This window comes from Lissotriton vulgaris, chromosome 5 (assembly GCF_964263255.1).
Source record: "Lissotriton vulgaris chromosome 5, aLisVul1.2, whole genome shotgun sequence".
In the NCBI taxonomy this organism is placed as follows: Eukaryota; Metazoa; Chordata; class Amphibia; order Caudata; family Salamandridae; genus Lissotriton; species Lissotriton vulgaris.
In genome coordinates, this window is record NC_141693.1 from 481,464,216 (window position 1) to 481,490,401 (window position 26,186).

Below are 26,186 nucleotides of genomic sequence, written 5' to 3' on the forward strand. Positions count from 1 at the left end.
TCATGCACTGCGCTAAGAAACGACGTAAATACTTCTGTGATGAGTTTAAAAAAAAAACAGTACTGTGACGCAGCCATGTAAAACGTTTCATGCCACAAACTAATTTGCCAAATACGAGTCATGTTGCATCAATAAGTTTTCCCTGCAGTGCCCAGCAGATGGCGAAAATTATCACAGAAAAAAGACAAAACTTTTTCCTTTCAAACGCAGATGTTAATGTTTTCTTTGGAAATCAGACGCCGATACTAACACTGGCGTTTTTGTGGCCCTAATAAGTGACCCAACCCCATCACCTTGCAGTCTTCAGAATATTGAATTAAATCACGTACACCCCTATACAGCGCATGCTTATGGCAAGACTAAAATAATTAAAATGAATGGACTGCCGTGCGAGAAAGCTGAATGTTAAACGCGCGCATGATACATGCAATGCAATGGTGAACACGCTCGCAGCATCTGGATTGCATTACACGGGCACTCTGACAGCTCCTAATTAAGATTAATCACTCTGCCGTGCTCGTTCGCGCACAGAATATGCCATGAAACTAACATCAATGACGGACGAAAAGTAAATATAGCCTATCACGTCAAGGCTACTAAATAGACAGCACAGCGAACACGAATCACTAGGCACATGCCATAAAACAGTAAGGAATGTGTCTGGCCAGAGCCCTAGAGATCCTTTTTTTTTTTCTTTAACATTAGGAGCTCGAAGCTCCGCCCCACTTCGTGTTGCGAAGGCCGAGCCCTAAAAAACAAGATGTCTTCGAGCTTAACTCATTTCTTCCTTGTAAATCATGCAAATATAATTTCAACCATTCTTCTGGGCACCTCGGCATCAAATAAAGAGGGTACCAAAATATGAATTTAAAATTCAGTTTATCTGACTATGCATTTATGGGAAGTTACTTTTTAGACTGATTGTATTTAGCAAACTGCTAACTAAATGGTCTATTGTGGCTAGCAACAGGCGTTTTATGCATTATCCGCGTCAGAGCAATTAAACCAATTGGCCTAGTAAAGTTGACAAGGTTAGTTGACTGCCCAGGACGCTGACCTTTGAACTTGCAGTTACACAGGCAGTTTTGAAACAGGGATATCATGACTGAGAGCTGTCTTAGCAACTCTCAGAGGCTAACATTTCGAACTCACTATAGTCTTGTAGATCAAAAGCATGACTTACCTGCAGGGCAAGTCACATCAGTCTTTCCCTGGCACCCTGGTTTTGCACTGCAGCCTGTCACCAATGCCAGCAACAACAAAACCACGGAACTGATGTCACACGAACTTTCCATTGTTTGATTGGTCGAGAATAAGGTGTAGGTTAATGGTACAGGTTGACACGATGGTAGTATATTAAGGGAGACTCCAAAGATTGGTGAGCCCTGATCCTTGATCCCTACAGAGATCCTGGTATCACCATTTTCCTGCAAAAAGAAGTAAAGGAATCAGAGGGATTCATATTTTTACAGTGTAAATTTGATTCAGAAATATCAACATTTTTTTTACTTTATTTAATAATGTACATATTATAATCTATGGTATATCTATATCTACAAATGTGGTCCAATTGCATGCGTTAATTTGTGGACCTGTACTAATGAATGCACATTCACACGTTTATTCCTAAAGTGCAAGGGCCAAATGCGAATTTATTACTTTAGTATAACAACACTGACACAGAATAACACTTTTTACTGCCTCTCAGATTGCATGTAACAATTAATTTACACTTGGAAACAACTCTAACAGTCATGACTTCTCTCTAATCTAATTTTACATCATTGCAAAAATTTTGCCTCTTGAATCATGCATCTTGGTTTTCATGAAGTACCTTTTGTTAAAATACGCACACATGAACGCATGCCATTGCATAAACCATATATATATATATAGATAATAATATGCTATTTATTGCCATTGTTGGCAATGGTAATAGATAGCATATTCAACTGTGTGCATCTGCTTATACTGTGTATTTATATATGGGATAAAGTACACCCTGTTGTACAATATAAGGATATTGCAAGTCACCAAGCAAATCCATGACCCTGTATAGGAATGAGACAGAAGACCGACTTCCTTTAAAAGGTAATGGAACTCCAAAGTAACTTGCAATATCCTTTAAATGTGCCTTAGAGGGTATTTATTGCCTATTTTACATGGTCACCCTATCACCTTCTCCACAAACTGCTTAATACCTTTAAATCTTTCTCTATCATTTTCATTTCGAATATGAAGAATAAAAGCGGAGCTTGTACTGCGAAATTTAACACACCAAACGGCAGTTAGTGGTTTTACCCAAAAATATTAGCGTTACTTTCATTGCAGTCAGATTTTTTTTAAATGCTGTGCTTGAACGTGGATAGATTCTATCCATATCTATACCATGGAAAAACGTTAAACGTTGCCATAAATATCACTTTTCTGCTGAGTGCTCCTCATTTTAGAAAAACGTTTCAGAAGAAAGGAAAGCCAGTCCCCATTTTCCTTGTTTAAACTGCAGTACAATTATTTATTACCACTACCTAGATGCATCAAAAGTCGCCTGTATTAAGATCAGCGCTGGACTGGCCATACCGGGCATCGGGTGTTTCCCCGGGAGGCTGGAAGGGTGGGGGCAGTTTTGCAGCGGTGGGGGCTGGTTTTGTTACTAGGGTTGGTTTTGCAACAGGGCTGCAATATTGGCCCCCAGTAACAAAAGCAGCAACCAAGCGTTTCCAGCCTCCAGGGCCAGGCAGTGCTTTACCATGGGCTGGTCAGAGAAAACTGCCAGGGCTGATTTGGGTTCCCAGTCCAGCCCTGAAGGAGATTAGAGTGGGGTTTTATACAGGCTTAGAGGATCCAATGGGTTATAATTATAATTATATAATATATTTTATTATATAAAACTCGACTTTTTAAGCAAAACATTTATAACTTTTTGGACCAGTAGCCGCAAGCATCATTTGTCACAGCCATCTGTAATAAATGCCAAGATTGCTTAGCCAAAATGGACCCTTACTATTTGATAACATGCAATATTGCAAGCTCATCTAAGAATGTGAAAGCCGCCACTATGTAGATTATGCAGTCATGCTAAAGACTGCTCTTGTCTTTCCCTACAGATCACAGCCCACAGGGATAGGCCAGGCCCATATGGATGCTGCACTCACCTTACCTGTTTCTGAAGCTGTGATTGGGTTCTGGCCCCCAAATATGGGTGCAATGAGTAAGGCTATATCTGTTCCTTTCCAAAAGACAGCAACTTGGATTGCAACTTACTTGTCACATGGGCAGTGCCTGTTGTATGTTCTTATTACTGCTGGTGAGCTATCTCGGGGGAAAAAGGAGTCCACAGGAGAGGCGTGAGCGGGCAAATGCAACTGCAAACTCTACCGAAATGATCAGAGGGTGCAGTCGAAACGTCATTCTCATCCCCTATCGAAAGAATGGTGCCAACCAATTACACCAACTTTTATAGAAAGCCAAAACCCCATCAAAGGCATCAGATTGCTTGCCTGAAGACCAGCGAGTATGAAAAAGGACCCTGCACAGAGTTAGGAGGAAGGTGCTGAGCAATCTCCCAAAGGACACATGGTCATCATTTTTCCCTTCGACCTTTCAGCGTGGACTACTAGGTTATGCCCCAGCTTGGGTTTGTTTTGAACTTGTTGCCAATTAAAAGCTCTGTCTGCAGTTTACAAGGGCAGCTTTGTTTAATGCATGCCATGTTTAGGTCTAGCTTGGCAGCACAGCTGCATGCATTACCTATTGCTATAAATTCCTTAAAGTATACCTAGAGTGTTTTTTTTTTATAAACCCAGAGGGAGACCTCTCTAATCTCATGATTTTAACTAGTACATAAATGCTTCCATTGGAACTCATAGGGACTAATTTACATCACTTGGTCACATTCAACTCTTTATCTCCTATATGCATTCTACACAGAAAAGAAACCCTTTATGCTACTTTTCCACACCCATTTCTAAGCTAAATGCAATGCATGCAAACAGCATTTGTGCACGCTTGCCTACATTAGCACATTAAAGCGAGACCTATTGGTTTGGCCAAAGCTTGTTTAAAATATTACTGCGTATTTCCAACGACTGCTTGGTGGACCCTCAATAGTGCATTGAACATAATGTGAGAATTTATAGGCAACCCACATTCCCGACATTTAGCAACAGTCACGTACATTCTTCTGTGGGACTTTATAAGTGGCATAATGTTCATTAAATTAGCAACAGCGAATCAAAAACACCGATATTTCAGGTATGACGCCAAATTAGTGTATGTGCTTTCACTAGTTTGTTTGCAAAATGTGTTGAGCCAATAAATGTTCTGTATCTGCAACAGTGATAAAAACAATAAAAACATTGCCTCTTTCTTTACATTTGCTTGTATTGACTGATGACTGGAGGAAAGCATGTGCGTCATAGACAACGTCATCGGATTGAAAGGATTAGGGAGATTATACACTAACCAGGAAACTCCCTAGAGTTTAGGGAGATTTACGCTTCCTGTAAAGACTACGTAGCAAATGACTCTTTCATTTCTGTAGAAAGGTAACTTGTAGATAGATAAGAGAAGCCATAAAAACAGTAGGACGTTTAGTTAGCTCAGCGTGAATACTTAGATGCCAATAACGAAGCTTTTGAGAAAAGTTATTTTGTCCAGGATGGCACAATTTATATCAGTAGTGTACTGATGATTCTGCCATTAATACAGTAGTACAATGTAGTGCTTATCTATTCAACCTACACTTCCCATCTCCACCCCTGTGGCCACCCCTCCATAGACCATTGCCAACACTCCACGCTATTACCACCATACCCCACCTCCTGACTGTAGACCCACCATTCTGCAACCAAACCTTGCTTCCTAACTCTGGGTCACACCTCCTGTCACTACACCCCACCACCATCTGTGAACCACTAGTCGTGTCCTAGTGCCACTTGTTCAACTAGCAGACTCTTTCTTCTGCTAGACTAAAATTCTACCACCACTAACATCCACCATAAATACATCTCAGCTCCTGCCACAAGGCCACTAAGGCACACCCAAATACCCCACCGCCTCTTAATAAACTTCATTTTTCATACAGGCAGCAAACTACTGGAAATATCTCCTATCATAAATAAGAACCAACCAAAATCACTCGTGAATTTAGGAGTTAATGAAGATTTGGCTTTCCACAAAATGGCACCCCAATGGTCGGACCGTACCATTTACCACTGCCTTGAGGGTTGCAAGTAGTAATAAGAAACAAGGGTACCCCTTTAGTCAAGGACCTGGGGTCAACATATGGTTAAAGAAAACAATGGTCATGGGTGGCCTGATAAGGTCCTGGTTGAAAAGTTATTTCTAGGTTGGCTAACAAAGTCCCGCCGGAACGTAGGACACCGAATAATACCGGATATACCCCCGCTCCCAATTGAATTGGCACCTAAAACATAATTGGACCGTATACCTCAAACTAACTCGGAGTATCAACTTCCTAACCTTTGAGCCAGATAAATACAGCCATCACAACGCGCAAAGAAAGCTCACGTCCTGATGATGATCTAAAGTCATGTTAGATCGAAACGCCGTCGACCCTTGCAAGAAAAACTCCCCTTCCCTACTGTACATATTTTTTTGGGGACTACCCTTGCTTGTGACACCTTGTATATAGCTTTTTTAATATTTCACTCAGTCACTATAAGCACTTTTTGTCACATATGTGAGCACCTGATACAAAGAAAACTTAACTGTGTAAGCCTTAATAAAGCCCTTTGTTTGTAACCTTACAAAACTGTCTCCCAAGTCTAACTTATCTACCAGAAATAATTTCCCCTTCTTGGACTTTGTTAGCCAACCTTGAGGGTTGCAAGGCACAGAACTCAGGCTCAAACACAGCGTATCTGGAACAATTCAACCATGGAGTGATTGGCAAAACTGGTACATACTTACAGCAGCACAATAAACACCGCCATATTCGCAGTCCGCTAAATATTTCCACCATACCGCAATCACGCAATATCTCTCCATATGTACACGACAGCTATAAACCTAAGCATTCTATAATTCACCCTTTTTGTATGCCATACATGAAGGCCAGATACATGAACACTAGATGAGAATCATGAGTTACATCCGTGATATGGACAATTCTCAGCTCCTTCTCCAACCTGCCTTGGATATTTCGCATTAATTTGTGGGAGGCCCAAAGTAGGTTGAAACGCATCTGAAAATGGATGCTTCTCTGTTCGGGGCAAACCACTTAATCTACCTTTGCCTAAAGGAAAAGCAATGTGTGCAATTACATGGTCTTGGTGTCTCCCAGTGCCTCACATAAAGGATAGCGCTACTTTGCTGCCTAGATAGAATGGCGCTATAGACATTCATGCACGAGGAAGGAAGGAGATCATTTCTAAGAATGTCTGCTTAGAGTGAAAGGGTGGCTGTGGGGAGGCAGATGTGTTAGAGTGTGTAGTCCAGAAGAGGAAAGGAAAACACCAAGATCAAAGGGGGACCACGGATACTATTAGTCACATCCCGTGACCACAGAATAGAAACACTCCAGGCTGGTGAGTGGAGAACTGAAACTCTATGCAGTAAAGAGAGAACTGTGGGCGTTGGTGAGTGACCAAATCATGGATCTATGTAGGAGCAAGTGTAATGAGGTCACAATAAAAATGCAAACTAATGTTGTTGGACAGTGGTCTTTAAACTGTGGAGTGCACCGCTCCCCCTTCCCACCGCTAGCACTCATCGTCCAGCCGAGGGTGGCCGGGTGGTGGGGGGGGATTGATATTCTGGGAGGTTCTGAGTAACTCTGATCTGCATCAGTTCTTGGGCGCCCGCTGGTTGATAGGGTCATGGTTGTGTTTTTCCTTCGTGGAACATATTGGGTGAGATACATGTGGCTTGAAGATATGGTGTAAGAATGGCTTGTTGAATGTGGTTGTGCATAAGCATGGAGTACTGCAGAGTGCAGAAGAAGATGCAGTAAAGTTACAAACTTTATGGTACACAATATCAGATGGAGAAAGTGCTGAGAAGTGCATCTGTGAGATCAAATAGATTACATGGAGTAAATCCCTTAGCTTCAAAAGATCCAACTCATTGAAGGGACTGTTAAAGACCAGAGGGAGGGCTGCATGAAGTCCATCAATGTGAGACAGGACATGAGATACTTGTCAACCACCTAGGGTATCCGCCCACGAGTCAGAGGGAACCAAATCACTAGAAGCACTGTTAAACCACGGAGGAAGGACCACATGATGTCCACCAAGGAGAGGTAGGACTAACTATGATGAGATACTATTAAACAAGCTAGAGAGTCCACCCATGAGGTAGTGAAGAGCAACCCACCTCGCGGCACTGTAAAACCACAGACGACTACATGGAGGCCACCCTGGAGACACAGAACTATGATGAGAAATGGTTAAAGCACCTCGGGAGTCCACCCACAAGGAAGTGGGGCCACCCTGGCTGGAGGCGCTGTTAACCCACAGAGGGCTACATTGAATCCACCCAGGAGAGACAGGACCAATTCTGCTGAGATAATGTTAAGACATCTAAGGAGTCCACTGACGAGGCTGAGTCTGCTAGATCATGTATAGAGCCCACCCAGGTATGACAAAGGACCAATATTACTGAGACACTGTTAAGTATAAAAGGGAGTAGCACATAGAGTCCACCAAGGAGTGACAAAGGTACCCCCCAATAGATTGACTGTTAAGCCATCAAAGAGAATTTTTTAAGTTCCATCATGGAGCACAGTGGGAGGTGACAGAGGACCACCCATCTGGAGTCATTGATAAATCATAAAGAGAGTAGTATATGGAGTCCACCCAGAAGATGCTGCTGCTCTGACTGGTTAAACTATATGGACTCCACCTATGAGGAGAAGGTAATAGCAGAGAGAAGGTACTTTCAGTCATTATATCATATCGGCAGGGCTAACCAAAGATAGGTGTGAGTGTGTGTGTGCGTGTGTATGTGCGTGTGTGCACGCGCTCACTGTGTGTGCTTGGAGAGAACTATAGTTTGGCTTTTCCTTGAAGCAATGATTGTATCCTATTCTAGGAGATGCAGATTAGTTGTCCTGGTGGGGGAACAGCCTTTACGACGCGGCTGTTACACCGCCGTGCCGTTACAACGCGGTCTTTTCAACACAAGTCGTTACCACGACTTGCGCTGGAGGGCGCTGCAGGACAAGGAATTTTTTTATTTACTATCCAACACCTTCCCTACTGTACGTAGGCTGGTGTTGGAATAGTAAATTAAAAAATTCCTAAGTCCGCACCCCCTCCAACGCAAGTCATGGTAACGACTTGCGTTGAAAAAACCACGTTGTAACGGCACGCGTTGTAAATGTGCGCATCGTAAAGCCGTACATACCTCCTGGTGGCACGCTAAATGCAGGTGACTGAGGCGCTGCAGCCCTGGGATCTTAGTGCAAACTGGCAGGGTGCCACCATGAGGGACTAGCAAAGGTTCCTGGATCTATTGGACATCATCTGATGGGCTCTGAGGGCACAGGCGAGGGAGTGGAGGCTTCTTAGGGTCACAATGAGGTTTCAAAGGCTAGAAGATGTGATGAAGATAACTGGGGTGTCAGCGGTGAGGTTCTCAGAGCTGAGGTGTTTTGTGGGATTCTAAGATTCCATGGAGGAGATCTCTGGTCACTCTCATTTATCATAGACAATCAGGACCTGCTCTATGTACTGGTGAACATGGCAGCCACGGAGGGCGCATTAACTCAAATGGGCGCCTGGAGCTGAAGACTAGAGTCTCCCTAAGATGCCTGCTTCAAAAGAGAATTGTTTAATTCCCTTTCACGTTGCTGTGCTTCCTTCAATTACGTCTCCTCCCCACAGTCCCACTCATCCAGTAAACCCTGAACAACATCACAGGCGAGATTATAGTAAGCGGTCCGAAAAGTCTACCTAGCTGCGGATCGCGTACAGTTCATGTGAGCCAGGCGCGTGCACATTGCACATCGCACACCCACACCATTGCCAGCCACATCCCACACCATTTGTCTGAGCCTCAGCATCAGACTTCAAAGGAAGCCGCTCCCCCACACCCCCCATCAGGCTTCAAAGGAAGCCGCTCCCCCGCCACGCAATGCAGAGAGCTTAATGGAACTTCAAACTTTCTGGTGCAAAACATTGTAAACTTCACATAAATATCCCCCACACTTTTGTTCAAAACCAATAAAATTATTTATAAAAAAAATCTCACATGCATGGAGATACACGAAAAGAGAGAAACAACACACTGCTGATGCAAGCTCTGCTCCTCAAATGTGCAGCTGCTACTCCACACCTGCAGCGCGCGACCTGAATTCTCCATATTCCAACATGGTGTGAACTTGAGCACATACGTTTCAGCTTGCTTGCCGTTCTTGTCCATTTTTGTTTTTGTTTCGGCAGCCTCTCTTGTTTGATCGGAGAACCTCTTTCGCTTCCGGGGCCAGATATTCCTCACGGATCCAATCAGAGTTGATGTTTTGGTCTGGTGAAAGGTGTAAGGTTGCGTTTCCACTCGCCATTTTCTTTCGCAGCCCTCCAGCGGTGGCGCATGATTTCTACGGCCCCAGGGAGGATTTTTTTTGTGTTTTCCAGGTGAGGGAAAATTAACCCAGCATGGTGAGTCGACCCGTGCATTCCCAAGGGGTTGTTTTTTGTGCTTAGGGGATGGGGTATGTGCCGCCGCTGTATTCGTATTTATTGTCTGCAGGCTACCTTCGCAACATTGTCAGCTCGTTTTCACCTGATTTTTAACAAGAAGCGTACGGTTGAGTGTACTGAATCTTTCCAGTCTGCCTCACCACGGATTTGTTCTTTAACCTCTATGCATTCTTTTGTAACCCTGTATACCAAACGTGGCCTGTAGCCGATATTTCGTATGGTAAAACTGTCTGCACATTGATAAGTGGTGGCGGAAATTACGGCCTGTGCTCGGTTGATTTGGACCACAGGGCCTGAAATGTCAGGAAAAGACGATATTGTTCAAGATGGCTCAAGCCCATCTGAATACCACCAGTGAATTGAATTTGTGCGAGGATCCCCGTATTCTTTCTTGCATGGGAGCATGTAGTAACTGTAAGGATGTACATTAAGGCAGTATTGTATTTGCCAGTTGGCCACTTTTTAGGTCACACACCCCCCTCTGCACACACACACACCCACACACACAATCCCCTACACACAACCCCCCACACACACAACCCCCTACACACAACCCCCCACACACACCCCACCCCACACACACAACCCCCCACACACACAACCCCCACACACACAACCTCCCACACACACAACACCCCACACACACTCAACCCCACACACACTCAACCCCACACACACACAACACCCCCACACACACAACCCCCCAAACACAACCCCCCACACACACACAACCCCCCACACACTGAACCCCCCCACACACACAACCCCCCCACACACAACCCTCCACACACACAACCCCACACACACACACACACAACTCCCACACACAACCCCCACACACAACCTCAACCACGCACAACACACACAACCCCAAACACAACACACACAACCCTTCCACACACTCAACCCCACACACACAACCCCACACACACAACCACACACACACACAACTCCACACACACACAACCCCCCACACACACAACCCCCACACACACAGCCACAGCCACCCACACACACACCCACCCACACAACTCCACACACACAACCCCCCCCCCACACACACACAACCCCACACACACAAACACAAACCCACACACACAACCCCCACACACAGACACCCCCCAAAACCCAACACACCCCCACCCCACACACACACCCCCACACACACACACAACCCCACAACCCCTCTATCTATCTATCACCCTCACTCTATATATCTATCACCCTCACTCTATCTATCACCCTCACTCTATCTGTCTATCTATCGTACTCACTATCGCCATCACTCTATCTATCTATCTCTATCTATCTATCTATCGATCGCCCTCACTCTATCTACCAATCGCCCTCCCTCTATCTATCGCACTCACTCTATCAATCTATCCCATCACCACAGCATCACTCAGCACCGCCACAGCATCACTCAGGGGCACCACAACATCACTATGCGCTACCACAGCATCACTGAACGCCACAGCCTCACTTGTCGCCACCACAACATCACTCAGCGCCACCACAGCATCAATCTGTGCAATCATTCAACAACAACTGGTTCAAATATGTTCTCTCAATGTTTCAAGCTTTATTACAAATGTCACAAAAAGATGTTAATATTTCACTTCTGTTCTTGGATTTTCGTCACAATAAAATACACTGAACATAATCTTCACAAAAGTTAAAAGTTTAAGCTATTGCCATTATAAATTATAATAACTTTTATTTAAGTATTAATTATAAAAAAAAACAATTTAAAGGCATTGTTATGTGTAATAGCAATACATCTAAGTCACGTAAATACAACACATATTGCATTACAAATGCTATAGGTGTCACATTTGTGAAAGTTATAACTATTGGCATTGTAAATGACAAATCTATTAATTTAGCTATTTTCAAAACCAACACATAAATAAAAAATGTGTCATTTACAATACCAATAGCTCAAACTTCCCTAATGCGAGACCTATTGCCTTGCAAATGCTTGTTTGTTTTGTCACTTTGTTGAAGTATTAGACTTTTTGAGAATGGAGGGCTGGGGCTAGCAATAGGTAACGCTAAGTTAACCTAATGCTGTGTAATTTACGTGCAGATGTAAGCAAACAGCCTATCAATGTCAAAATCAGCAAATGCTTCAGGTGGCTGGTCAACTAGTGTCTGCCACAAGAGGAAGCACTAAACTAAACCAGTGATTTTGGGGGGGGGGGGGTTCTTTGCTTTTTAGTTTTGCAATTTGACACTTGTATATATGCATTTGCAGTCTAATAAAACGGATAGTACTAGAAAACAAAGAAATAAAAGGACAGAAGGACAGGGCCCAAGAGCATCTTTAGGCACATCACATTGAGGCAAGCTCCACTGTACTGAACCGTTCCCTGAACTATGATTTGCAAATGCAACACAAATCTCATGATGCCCACGTCTGGCACGAGAGCTGTTCTACCCACTGGTGGCATTTGGCACCCATAGCTCTGCAGTTAAAGAGTTATCTAAAATTGGACAAGAAATAAATTCGAACAAGAGTATGAACTACTCATGCCTGCCATGGAGTTAAGGTCACATATACGCTATTGACTCAGCACTATCTTGTACTTTCCTTCACAGAAACTGGACAGGAGATTCCTTGTTTACCTATCTACAATCATGAAACATGAATTCACAGACTCCTTTGTCATCACTGATTTCTTTATCAACAGTTCCACAAAAACATCCTTCCGCCTGTAGCCAACGTGTTTCGCCCCACTGGACTTCTTCAGGGTGTACGTAAATCTTTCTAATTCCAAAAGCAAGATAATGACTGCGTGATACACCCCTGTCACTTGTTTCCGTATTCAGGCTCACAAATTTGGTATTTGAATTAGTCACGCTCTTTCCGTCCTTTGTCAAGAATTACTGTCGTTGTTGTCTTGAACTTGAATCATTATATGATATTACTTCTAGAGTCAACATTGCATCGGATAGAATTATTCCGATTTACAGGGCAAGGTAGCTCCCATCAAAGGCCAAAAGCCCTCGATTCTGGCCAAGGGAAGTCTGCTGCTCCGTGACCTGTACTTGACCTGTGTTTATGAGTCAGATAGGTTTGTACTGCAGAAGTATCTACCCTGCCTGGTCTCTGAATAAGAAAGAAGTTTGCCTGTCTTCTACCTATTTTCGACTAGTCTGAGTATTAGAAAAGATTGCATTCTCTCAACCGTGCAAACAACTTACCATAAGCTACCAGACCTGCTCAGGACTGTAGAGGAGAGTCCATGCTCCGTGTTGTCTCAGATATTGGCCTCTTTGCTGAGACTGCAAACCGCGCTCAGTACTGCATTATCCTGGAAACCTTGCTCTGAGGTTCTGGTGCTGTAGAGTTAAGAGAATACCAGTGCTGTGAGAAGTTCCAGTGCTGTTTCATTATGGACCTATCACTCTTTTTGGAGATTCTGACTCTGACAGTGTAAAACCAATGTGGCCAGGTTGAGACATTCTGCTGTTATCCCTTGTGAAAAGGGGCGGTACTAAAGCCTTAAATTATAGTAGCTCCTCTGCGGTGGGTTCCTATTGCCTCAGTAAGTGACCTATTCAAAGTGAGCTGGAAATGCAGCTGGTAAATCCCTACTGTGGTTACTGATATGAAGGATCTAGTGAGTGTGGGGAATTGATTACCAGCCATTTACAAGCGGAATCCTGAGGGTCCCTGAGAAATGAGGAGTTACCAGAGGAATCAGTCATCCTCGTCCCGATTATAGGCCCTTTACCGCAGTAAATCGGTGCAAAGATGTCAATAGCCTGAAAGACCATAGGACCCAGAGATCAGCTCATTCCTGATTGGTTTCTGTCATAAAGGAAGGGGACCAATCCCTGTCCAAGTCTCCCTGCTGCTCTAAAAGCAACTGAATCGACTGCACAGTCTCCATGTCCACTTGTATTTATTGCACACCGTGCTGTCGTGTTGTCAAAGTGAAAGCAGCACACAATCAATCAATCAATCAATCAATGACATTTATAGAGCGCACTACATACCCGTAGGGTCTCAAGGCGCTGGGGTGGGGGGGTGCCGCTACTGCTCGAACAGCCAGGTCTTCAGCTTCTTCCTGAAGGAGAGGTGGTCTTGGGTCAGGCGCAGGTCGGTCGGTCGGGAGTTCCAGGTCTTGGCGGCCAGGTAGGAGAAGGACCTTCCTCCTGTAGTCGCTCTTCGGATGCGGGGGACGGCGGCGAGGGCGTGGTTGGCTGATCGGAGGTGGCGTTTGGGAGCGTAGAAGTTGATTCAGCTGTTGAGGTAGCTCGGGCCTTGGTCGTGTAGGGCTTTGTGTGCGTGGGTGAGGAGGCGGAAGGGGATTCTTTTGTTGACGGGGAGCCAGTGTAGGTCTCTCAGATGTCCGGAGATGTGGCTGGTTCGTGGGATGTCGAGGATGAGTCTGGCTGAGGCGTTCTGGATCCGCTGGAGTCTCTTCTGGAGCTTGGCAGTGGTACCGGCGTAGAGGGTGTTGCCGTAGTCCAGTCGGCTAGTGACGAGGGCCTGGGTGACGGTCTTCCTGGTCTCGGTGGGGATCCACCAGAAGATCTTCCGTAGCATGCGTAGGATGTTGAAGCACGCCGAGGAGACGTTGTTGACTTGCCTGGTCATGGAGAGGGAGGAGTCCAGGATGAAGCCCAGGTTGCGTGCATGGTCTGTCGGTTTGGGTGCGGTGCCCAGGGCGGGAGGCCACCAAGAGTCGTCCCAGGCGGAGGGTGAAGAGCCCAGGATGAGGACCTCCGTCTTGTCTGAGTTCAGTTTCAGGGGGCTGGTCGTCATCCACTCGGCTACCTCTTTCATCCCTTCGTGCAGGTTGGCTCTGGCGGCGGCGGGGTCGTTGGTCAGGGAGAGGATCAGCTGGGTGTCGTCGGCGTAGGAGATTATGCTGAGGTTGTGTTGGCGTGCGATGGCCGCGAGGGGGCTCATGTAGACGTTGAAGAGGGTGGGGCTCAGTGAGGAACCTTGAGGGACGCCACAGATGACTTCGGTGGCCTCTGACTTGTACGGTGGTAGGCGGACTCTGTGTTCTTCCGTCGAGGAAGGAGATGATCCATTCCAGCGCCTTGTCCCGGATTCCGACGTTGCTGAGACGTTGCACTAGGGTGCGGTGGCAGACAGTGTCGAAGGCCGCGGAGAGGTCTAGGAGGATGAGGGCCGCTGTTTCTCCGTTGTCCATCAGGGCTCGGATGTCGTCGGTGGCGGCGATGAGGGCGGTCTCGGTGCTGTGGTTGGCTCGGAAGCCAGACTGTGAGGGGTCGAGGGATCCATTCGTCTCGAGGAAAGCGGCCATCTGCTTGTTGACGGTCTTCTCGATGACTTTGGCTGGAAACGGGAGGAGCGAGATGGGGTGGTAATTCTTGAGTTCGGTGGGGTCCGCTGTGGGTTTCTTGAGTAGAGCGCTGAGTTCGGCGTGCTTCCAGCTCTCAGGGAAGGTGGCGGTGTCGAAGGATGTGTTGATGATGTCTCGCAGGTGGGGTGCGATGACAGTGTCGGCCTTGTTGAAGACGTGGTGAGGGCAGGGGTCGGTTGGTGATCCGGAGTGGATGGAGTTCATCGTGCGGATGGTGTCTTCGGTGCTGATCGGGTTCCAGGCGTGGAGGGTGGTGGTGGGGGGTGGTTGTTCGGTCTTGGTGTGCGTTGGTTGGTTGTTGAAGCTGTTGTGTATGTCCGCGATCTTGTTGTGGAAGTATGAGGCAAGGGCGTTGCAAAGGTCTTGCGATGGGGTGATGTCGTTGTTTCCTGCGCTGGGGTTGGATAGCTCTTTCACGATGTTGAAGAGTTCCTTGCAGTTGTGTGCGTTGTTGTCCAGCCGGTCCTTGAATGCAGTTTTCTTGGCGGCGCGGATCAGCTGGTGGTGCTTCCGGGTGGCCAGCTTGAAGGTGGTCCTGTTGTCCGGTGTAGGTTCCCTTCTCCAGGCTTTCTCGAGGGCTCGGCAGTTCTTCTTGGAGCTCTTGAGTTCGTCGGTGAACCACTGGGCTTTCTTGCTGCCGGGTCTGCTGGGCGGGGTCCTCAGCGGGGCGAGCTCGTCCACACACACAAGTAATAAAGACTACATCATGCTATAAACAAAAATAAATAAATAAAGGAACTACTTAACCAATCACTGCTCTAAGCTCCAATGGGTGAAAAATATAACCATTCACAAAAATGTAATCTAAAAGCAAACTGGAATATTCAGGGCCTTATTTATGAGAAGTGTTGCATCGCTGTGACAAAGCAGCGAAGCAAAACTTTTCATTGCTCCATCCTATGGATGTGCCATGTTTACAGTATGGGACATCATTTCGCAAGGGTTGCTGAAAACAGACGCAACTCCAGCAGTGTGTCCTTTCACATAAGGCAAGCCCCATGTGAAAGGGTGTGTGTCACTCTTACGCCGGCCATGAGGCAGGCCTAAGGTTTTGACACATAGACGTCCTAGAAGTGGCGCCGTGAAATCTTATAGATTTCACTGCGCCACTCCTACGGCCCTTTCTTGCGGGGGAACGCCCAGCCTGCATACATTATACCTGACGCAGGTATAATGTATCCCAGGGGTTTACGAAGTGAAAGATTTGCCTAGATGCGCTCACTTTGTTGAAACTGGTGCATTATTTACGCTGCTGCAGAGTCACAAAGAGTGACGCAATAGCGGCGTAGAAGTGTCACAAGGGCTCATAAATAAGGCCCAGATTCTTGTGCAATGCTTTGTTATATTGTGTGTTGCATGTGTTAGTAACAACAGGGCCTTGCCACACAACTAAAGCACTCTCAAGCCATTCCCTAAAAATAGTAGTAATGTTTATTTTTACGGGGACACTTACTTATTTATTCATTTAATAATTGTAATTTTGGTCACTTCAGTCTGCCTGAGAAGTCTACAAGGAGCTCTCAGTTATTCACATTACGCTACGCTGTTTAGCTATGGCTTTAGGAGTCCAGGGTTATGACGTATCCCAGATGACACAGTTAGCTCTTAATCATTCAAATAAGAAGTGAGCCATTTCCTGAGAAAGAGTCAGACAGACCCAAAAAAATTCCCCTCCTCCTCATCTCGAAAAAACTTAATTTTTTTCTGCCCAAGGCAGCCTTGACCCCCACGCTGCCCATAAGGGTGGTGGTGGTGGTGGTGGGGGGTGGGGGGTGGGGGGGGGGGGGGGAGCTTCACATTCCTTTAAATAAGCCTTTCAAGAGAACAATCAGAGGAAACTGTTTGTTTCTTATTTATCTATGCATCCTACACCACAAAGTACCATTAGGTACACAATATTAGTATTTTTTTTACTTAACGGTACTCCTTTCACCAGAGTCAGAGAGATGAAATGCCAAGCTGTCCAGCCAAAAGTTGCTTACACACAGTTGTGCGGACCAGGTGCTCAACCTTCTGACACATTCCTCTTGCCAAAGCGCAATCATTTGAGTTCTGAATCTACAAATCCGATTGAAATGTCTCCAAGAAATTTCTGAAAATTAAGGGGCATATTTACAAGCCCCTTGCGCCCCTTTTGCGTCATTTTTAACAGGGGAAAAATGTCGCAAAAGTGGCTCAAGGGGCCTGTAACTAAGCTCCTAAGTATGTGAAGCTTTATCATCATAAGCACAGATCAATAATGCGGCTCTTTTACTCTGAGGGACTCCTATTTCTATCTTCTCTGCTCCCTCCAAATCCTGGAGGCGCTCCTTCCCTCTTCTAATCTGTGTCTGTGTGACATAAACATCTGGGCCCAGACTTACTAAGGTCTTGCGTTGCCCTTGTGCTATGCAGGGTGGTGCAAGCCTTTCACTGCCATTTAACCCCTTCACTGCAGCGGCTATTCCGCCGCAGTGCTAAGGGGGCGGGACGGAAATGCGGCGGGCGCATGCTGGTGACGGAACCGCTCCGTCACCAGCGTCGGTTGCGCTGTGCTTATGACGGAGCGGTTCCGTCATGGCCCCGCCCGCTCAATAGAACGCTCAGCGCAGGCGCGGAGTTCGCGCCGCGCAGGAGCGTCGGGTGGGCCATGACGGAACCGCTCCGTCATCAGCACAGCGCCACCGCAGCTGATGACGGAGCGGTTCCGTCATCAGCAGGGGAGGGGTTAAAGAGCCCTGATGCTCGGCAAGGTGATACGCAAAGGCAATACAAGCCCTAAAGTAAAATGTACTATGTCAGGTGGAGCCACATTGCGTGGATCTACCTGGCTTAGTAAATCTTGAGTGATGCAACCAGTGCAATTTGCTGTCTTGTCTTATTCTGCCCTAGCAAGCCATTCAATGGGGGGAAGATGGGAGTTCCCATGTATCCACCCATGGTTTTCTGGTGCATTCCCAGATTTACTAACACTGGTATACCAGGGAATGTGTCAAAATGGTACGCCTTCCCAGAGGAGGTGCAACGAGAATTATCTTTATTTCTCCTTGTTTTTTTCTCTTCCTACATCTGCGGCATTCTGCAGCAAGCATTGAATGAGGAAAACGCCCCAGAGGATTGTCTTTTTTCCTTTTCTGCACATAAAAAATCCTGGCTGTAATGCGGCCACCCTTGCACCACAGCACAAGGGTGCATGCGTTGGCCCTTGGCAGCCACAAGTGAGCCAGCACAGTCGAAGAGCGGGAATACACCATATCTTTGTATATATGATGCGTTCTTGCCCTCTCCATTGGACTCAGGAAAGCAAGTTGTCTTGCTGCATTGCATTGCACCAAATAAAAGTAAATGTGCCCCTCTATCTTTACCAGATCCCATCTCCTGCCAATGCTGTTGTAAGTTAGGATGTAGTCTTATGTCTGGAGCGGTCGACCTCGAAGCTTGGGAACCAGGTTTGAGTCTCAGCAACGACGCTCAACATCCTCTGATTCTGGGCAAATCACTTCATCTCAACGTGCCTAACAAAAATGAATGTGTCCATCTGTAACACAACTGGTGCTCATGTAAAGCACTCTGATACCCGATGTCTTCCGGTCTAGTTCTCGCTATCTAGAACTCAACAAAAAAAAGGTCATTTGCTTTTCTGATAGATGCTATTTCACAGCATACCAGATCAGATTGCGTCCATTTGAAAGTGTTCTGTATTATGCTATCCCCTTTTTTCTTTCTATTAGTCTTAATTTCTTTCCTTCTTTTCCTCTTTTTCTTTCTTTTCTCCTTTCTTGCTTTTTTTTCTCTTTCTTTTTCTTTCATTGTTTTCTCTTTTCTTCTCTCGTTCTTTCTTTTCTTCATTCGATTATGTTATTTAATTCTTGTCTTTTTCATTCATTCTTTCCTTCACTCTTTCCTTCTCTCTTACGATCTCTTTGCTCCTCTTTCTTTCTTTCTCCTTCTCCTTTTCCTTCTTTCACAAAATTGTTTGATTCCACTACACATTTTAGAAGCTCAAAACAGGCTTGAGCTTGGTTTACATCAACAGGGTCTGGCTAGACAAGGTGCCCTAATAAAATACTACTGGAGAATGAGGGCGGCAGATGAAAGCTCCTTGGCTTACCAGTGCTGCCTTGAAATAGAAAACTGGCTCACGTCAATATATATCTGTGTACATTAGACTACAACACTCAATAGCAGAACCTTTATTAGAAGAAACTTGGTGCACTAAAAAGGAATATTCTGTTTTTAAATTAGCAACAAATAAAGCATCCACGCTTTAATCATTCATCTCAGACAAGGCAATATAGGGCCCTCAGCCATACCTGTCTGCACACTTTTCTGAGTCAAAAACTCCTACATCCACCCTTAAGACTGTTGCAAATAAGATCATGTTGACCGGTTGTAATCAAGTTATTGGGAGGGGTCCCAGGCCAACTGCAATGCAAGGCCATGAATTTTCTGACTCTCGTAGCCAAGGAGTTGGAAAAATCAAGCAAACCCCCAAGAGCCCGACTCTACTGAGACATATGGTTTGCGAAACGCAACTTGTAATTTCCAAAAAAAGGGTCCTTGTAGGGACCTGAGCCACCTTAATCTTGTTGGGACCTTCACCAGGTCCTGGTGTACACTTGTTTTGCAATAGGGATAGGTTTGTTCCCCACTGCTCTCTATGCCTGGGGTTTCTATAGTACCTTGCGACAGTATCTGAACAAATCCAGCACAAAATTGCCAATTAGTGAAGCACTTTATGAACTGTATCAAATTACAGTATGTTCCAGCATGTTTTAATGTCTCAAAATGTTTTGTATATTATCGCTTGCGCTTTTAATATACAGATGTTTTGTAATGTATTTATTTTTTATGATCTACTTGGTAAGATCGAATAAAGATTATATATTCTCTCTCTTGTTCTTTATTTCTTTTTCCTTCTTTCTTTTATTCATTTACCTGCTTCTTTCATTCTTCTCTTTTTCACTCTTTCTTTCCTTCACTCTTTCCTTCCCTCTTTCTTTCTCCCTTGTTCTTTTTCTTTCATTCCGTCTCTTTACTTCTTTCTTCCTTCTCTCTTCCTGTCTTTCTTTCTTCCTTTCCTTCGTTCTTTTTCAAAGGCAAGAGGCTTGCTGTCAATGCCAGTCCGATTAGTTCTGTCTTAGCCAGCATGCATTACTGGGCAATGTATCAGCCCTCTTCAGCCATTGGATGGCTTCGCTACCAGTTACAGCATGCTGCCCTTTTACAAGGGACATATCCACACACAAAGTAGTTCCTTTCAGTGTCAGGGAGGGAGCACTGTGATAATAGGTGGGTTTTTTTAGAGCAAAAAAACGATTTTGTCTGTTATGAATGTGTCTTTTTAGATTGATGAAGGTGCAATATATTCCCAAATAATAACGTTTTGCAAAAAACCATGACAAAACAAAACAAAAATTGTGAGAAGGCTGGAGACCAACGTCATACCTATTGATTTGCCAATTGCTAGCTGAATTTGATGTGTGTGTGTAGCTTCAGAGCGTTCCGAAGTGCTTAGAAACTAACAGGCTGGCGCTAAATCCAATATGCTAAGAAAATACACCTGTGACTAAGTCGTCACCGTGGGTCCAAAAACTGGTCTCTAAGCTTGCTAAAGCAGTATTTAACTTGCTGGACTTTTACATTAACATTTGACATTTACCGAAGTGGCGGTGATGCAAGCTATCAGGTGACAACGTGGAGTTTCCCACGAGAAAATGTACTGTCACTTCGAAGAGGTGCCTGCCCGGGATTGCACTGGGACATGCATGCTAGCAGCAGCAGTCATGCAAATCGCGCCCTCTAGTGATGGCCTGCAACAACCTTCACTCTAAAGATAGTTTCACTTTCACTCCTTCTGACAGCTTGCAGCTTTTTTCCCTCCGTGTGTTATCAAGGCACATTGGTAGTAGAAGAGTTTGGAAAGCGCTCTGTTCAAACTAGACTTGAACGCTGGATGGTGTGTGTGTGTGTGTGTGTGTTTGTGTGGGGGGGGGGGGGGGCTGCGGAACGTGCTTAAAATGGAACAATAGACCAGAGCACTTGGTGGGGGGGGGGCTGCGGAACGTGCTTAAAATGGAACAATAGACCAGAGCACTTGGTTATTTCAAAGAAGTGTCGGTACTCCCCAATTAAAAGTATTGCATTTCTGCCGAGAAGTGCAGGTACTCTTCCTCTAAAAAACCCAAAAAGTGCAGGTACACCGTTCCGACCCATTTGAAGCACTGGTTACCCCACCTACCTTACCCAACATGCTCATAACTTTTCAAATACCATTCAGCACAAAACAAACTGCCTCACCTAACCCTACTCGCTAACTCGTCGTTCTTGGTAATGCAGTGCCTTACCAAGGCAAGCTTGGCGCTACAAATCACATGAAGCAAACACGTCTAGCGTAAAGTCGATGTTCAGGACACCGAGCCTTCACACCATTACTCTGTTTTCGGAGACATGCAGCACCGGGGCTGTAGAAGTGACGGGAAAAGACATACCGCTGGTATACACACCCTGATCGACGGTCTCCGGACTCGCGCTGGCAGCTGTGCCCTCAGGTCACTCTGGGTTTGTTGTCACTCTCGGCGCCCCCAGCTCGCCTTCTCAGCTCTCGGAGCTCTTGACGAGAAGCCACTGTGTCTGTGGTACTTGCTGTTACGCAACCAACAAAACTACGCGAGTGGTCCTCCCCTCAGTGGGCGAGCACCGGGGAGCCCAGTGGGAAATTCCCCTCACACACGCAGCCCGTCAAAGGTCACACATCAACCTGTTGTATGTTTATGCAAAGCGCCAACGTGTGCGACACAGCCCCTAGAAGTCCCTAGTCAGCGAGCTGTAAGTACAAGGCTCCGGATTATATCCCATTTCTGTGCGCTCATACACAAGCTGTTCTTGGAAGTGGTTTTAAACATAATACCTTGACCTCAGTTACTGTAAACGTATTTTTTGGAGCCACCAACGTGGCTCAGATCACCTAAAGGCGACAGTGTGTTTCATTTTGCGAGTGAATGCGCCTGCCCACACAGGGCTTTAAGTGGACCGGGTCCCGGGCCAGAGACCAGTGGCCAGGGGAAATAAAAACGGACCTTGAAAGGGGTCCTTCTAGGGCCCTATATTTAATGTACTTAAATGTAATGTCAAAATCACTGATGGATTTCTGAACAATGACAAACAAAAAAGATTAAGGTTATCCATGTCAGCTACTCAGTTCCTATTTATATTCCAGTTTTACTTAATCTTGCATTCCCTAAAATGTTAGCAATTTCAGAATATTGTCTTTCTGTATTTTTTCCCCATATAGCATATTCTCGTATAGGGCATTTTTTCAACTGAGTCCCCACCCGGGTGCTTACAAGGGCCACAGTTCAGCCTTCTGGAGTAGAGGGTGAAGGCAGCGCAAGGTTCTCACTGTGCCTGTCAGTGGACAAAAGGTGTTCAGATTTTGGGATCATCCAATCATTGGCCTCTCTGCAGAGCGTACAAAGCAATAGTTGTGTATTCCTGTTGCAACTGTGAATCTTTGCAAATGTGTGTGAAGGAGTTACACTTGTCATAATATTGACAAGGCGAAAATAAAAGACAATCCAGTTCTTCCAGGTGAGGGGTGCACTATGTTGTATTGGATACACTTCCCTCTGTCATACTCTATAAACAGGTATGGTAGAACACATGTTATTCCTTATAATAAATACATGGTCCAATCACAGCTTTTTTCCCCAAAAAAAACTCAGTGATTGATTGATCTCTTGCTCTTTCATGTGAAAGTCACAGATATGTTAAATAACTGCGAATCCTATAGTGGAAAAATTCAACACAACACTGTACATCAAGAAATGTGTTAAAAAACGTATTATAAGCAGTTGAATGTAAGTCACTCTAAATTAAACAGCTTTAGTGACGAATGCAGTGAAATAAACTCACTGCCATCATGACTGAGCATTTCTGGGACAACAGTGCAAAGGGCTGGAAAGTTCACTTTCTCTTTCACAGTTTAAATAGCAGTTATAATTCTACTGTGTGACATGCCCATTTGCTGAAGCACACAGCATTTGGTCCATATTGTTTATTTACTTATTTTACTTTAAAGCTTTATTCGACAGTAAGTCATAAAAGCACATACAACACACAAAACTATCAAAATACACAATAAATAGTACATGAACAATACACCAGATAAAAAGATATGAAATTCTGTTTGATTACTGCCGACTAGGAAAGCTATTAAAATTCATATGTGATACATTTAAAGTTAGTTCATAAAATGAAAACAACTTTATAATAGCAATAAAACCTTATAACTAGCTAGCAGCAGATGGCAATAAAGTGCGTGTACGGATGATCCAAACCCACCTCAAAAATTTGGCTAAAGCAATAGCTTTATGGGGAGAACAATCAGATCCTAGTATCCTTAACCCCTTCGATGCTCATGACGGAACGGTTCCGTCATGAGCATCGATTGAGCTGTGCTCATGACTGAACCGTTCCGTCATGAGCCCGTTGGCTCATTAGAACCTTCAGCACAGCGCGAGAATTCGGGCCGCGCTGAAGGTGTTAAAGCTTCTATATGCCTCAGAGTGCCCAAGGAAGAGCAGATAGGTCTCAACCATTTGCGTTGTGGGGCTGCATATAGGGGACATACAAAAAATAAATGGGCTATAGTCTCTGCCATGTCTAGACAATTATGACATTTTTCATCTAAGGAGGACGCCCATTTATGAGTAAAAGCTTTAATTGGTAAAGTTCCTATCCTGAATTGAAAATACAATTTTCGATCGAGGGGATTCTCAATTTTATCCCAGTATGCTTCACAGGACGGCCAAAATTTGTGATCTAAAAAACGGCCTGTCAAATTAGTGTTCATACCGGACCGGTAGGATGACATCAGGACCATTTCCCAGTATTTTTCTTTCAATTGTTTTTTTGTGGGGAAAATTGCAGTACCTGGATCATCCCATAATAATCTTAAATCCATTTTTACCAAGAGAGACCTTAGATCTTTTAGCCACTGGATTTTATGACAGCGATCTACAAGGATCACATCCTTCAAACCCTGGGCATAATGTGTAAGTTCGGGGTGATCCAGATTCGCCTCCAATACAGGAGTGGGCGTAACTTAGCCATGTCTACCACATTTTTCTTACCTAGGTCTAATAAAAGCGGAGCCATAGGAGTACTTTGGGGAACACCAATTAAGCCACGTAGGAATTTGTTTTCAGCTTTTGCAAGGTGACTCAAATTATTAAATCCCCATAACTCTGCTCCATAAAGGGCAGAGCTTATCACTTTGATGTTACATATTTCCAAAACTGGAGTAATTGATTTTGTGAAAGAGGATTTATATTTAGAGGATAATGTACCTACAAGCTGATGGTATTTTAAGATAGTCATATCCATGTGGCTTTTCCATCCCATGTTACTCTGAAGCATAATACCTAGGTAGGTTAAAGCCTCCACCTGCTCTAGGGGAGTGTTGTTAAGGAGGATTCTGCCTTTAAAGGGTTTATGCTGAATCAGGGACATAAACTTTGTTTTTGCGGTGTTGACCTTAAGCCCACGCAGGTGGCAACATTCCCCCAAAGTGTTGACAGACTTCTGCAGACCACACAGGGTCCTGGAGACAATCAAGGTGTCGTCCTCAAACATGAGGACAGGTACGCGAACCCCAGCTAAGACAGGGGCATCAGTAGGGGATCTACAAAGATGGTCCACTATTCCATTGATGTATAGAGGCAAAGATCGAAGACTGCCTCACAGTATTCCAGGTTCCGACGAAGGACCTCCTGATAGCCATGGCTAAAGGAATCAAATCAGGCTCCCCTCACGATCCTGCCCCGGCCAAATTCTTGGCCAGCGCCATGAGTCTTCTAGCACCCTATGTTGGCCATATATTGTCTACTTCTTTTAACACTGGCAAGGTCCCCCACGGGTGGAAAAAGGCAGTCGTGCTACCTCTTAAGAAAAAACCCCACATCAGTGCGTCCCAGCTTAGTAACCTCTGCCCCATTTCGCTTCTGCCCTTCTTTTCTAAACTAGCAGAAAAACTAGTTAATCAACAACTCTCAGCACACATAGAGTCCAGAGGCCTCCTGCATACCAACCAATCGGGCTTCCGAGCCCGCCATTCCACAGAATCAGCCCTCCTTTTTTCGACTGAGGCACTGAGGAAGCACGTGGACGCTGGGCATGTGGCAGCACTGGTGCTCCTGGACCTCAGCGCAGCCTTCGACACTGTGGCACATCATACGTTGCTACAGTGTCTGAAGAAAGGAGGAGTGACAGGCATGGCCTGGCTATGGCTGGAATCTTTTCTTACCAACCGCAGCTTCTCGGTGCAGCAAGGAGGAGCACGATCCGACACCTTTGACCTCGGTCAAGGAGTGCCGCAGGGATCAAGCCTCAGTCCAACACTTTTTAACTTATATGTCACCCCCGTGGCCATTACTGCGGAACGCTATGGGGTGGAAGTAGTAACATACGCAGACGACACCCAGCTGGTGGTCGCTCTGACCCAACCCTCTGAACTAGCCGCTGCAAACTTCTCAGCATGTCTCCAGGAGATGGCTGAATGGATGGCGAAGAACTGCCTCCGTCTTAACGGTGATAAGACTGAGGTGTTGATTGTGGGAAAACCCCCCTCAGTCTGGTCATCTGCCTGGTGGCCGCAGACCTTGGGGCCCCTCCCTACCCCCAGTGATCAGGTGAAAAATCTTGGAGTATGGGTGGACTCAAAGCTTGACTACGACTACCACACCAGACGAGTAGCTGGTGCTTGCTTTTCGATTCTACGGAAACTCCGCAAAACCATCGACCTGCTCCCAGAATCCTCAAGGAAGACCCTGGTCCATGCTCTTGTCACATCAAGATTGGACTACGGAAATGCCCTGTATCTAGGTGCCAACGTCTCTAGTCGGCGGCGACTGCAGACAATCCAGAATGCTGCAGCTCGCCTGGTCCTCCGGCTGCCTAGAAGAGCCTCCTCTAAAAAATCCCTACAAACATTACACTGGCTCCCGATTAACGAAAGGATCGACTTTAAGGCCCTGTGTATTGGCCACAGGATCGTACATGGTAAGGGTCCGGCCTTCCTTCAGAACCTGTTATGCCCCTATACGCCCACCCGTCAACTCCGCTCATTAGGAGCAGGCCTTCTTGCTGTCCCCAGACACAAAAAAGCCAGAATGGGAGGCAGATCCTTTCGTAC

At 45.5% G+C, this 26,186-nt stretch overlaps 1 protein-coding gene across 2 annotated transcripts in view; it reads right to left on the minus strand.

Moving 5' to 3' along the window:
* The window catches only part of LOC147711122 (tumor necrosis factor receptor superfamily member 9-like), a 106,959-nt gene extending 85,315 nt beyond the window's left edge, over positions 1-21,644 (minus strand). Inside the window, exons 1-2 of one of the 2 annotated variants that reach the window (XM_086921929.1) lie at positions 21,499-21,644; positions 1,184-1,427 (exon numbers count right to left, since the gene is read on the minus strand). In XM_086921929.1, coding sequence (XP_086778055.1) covers positions 1,184-1,295 — 112 coding nt within the window. In that variant the 5' untranslated portion in view covers positions 1,296-1,427; positions 21,499-21,644. Of the gene's footprint in view, positions 1-1,183; positions 1,428-21,483 lie in introns of both variants that reach the window. The other variant, XM_086921928.1, reaches the window with a different exon arrangement.
* Between the last annotated feature and the right edge of the window lie 4,542 nt (positions 21,645-26,186).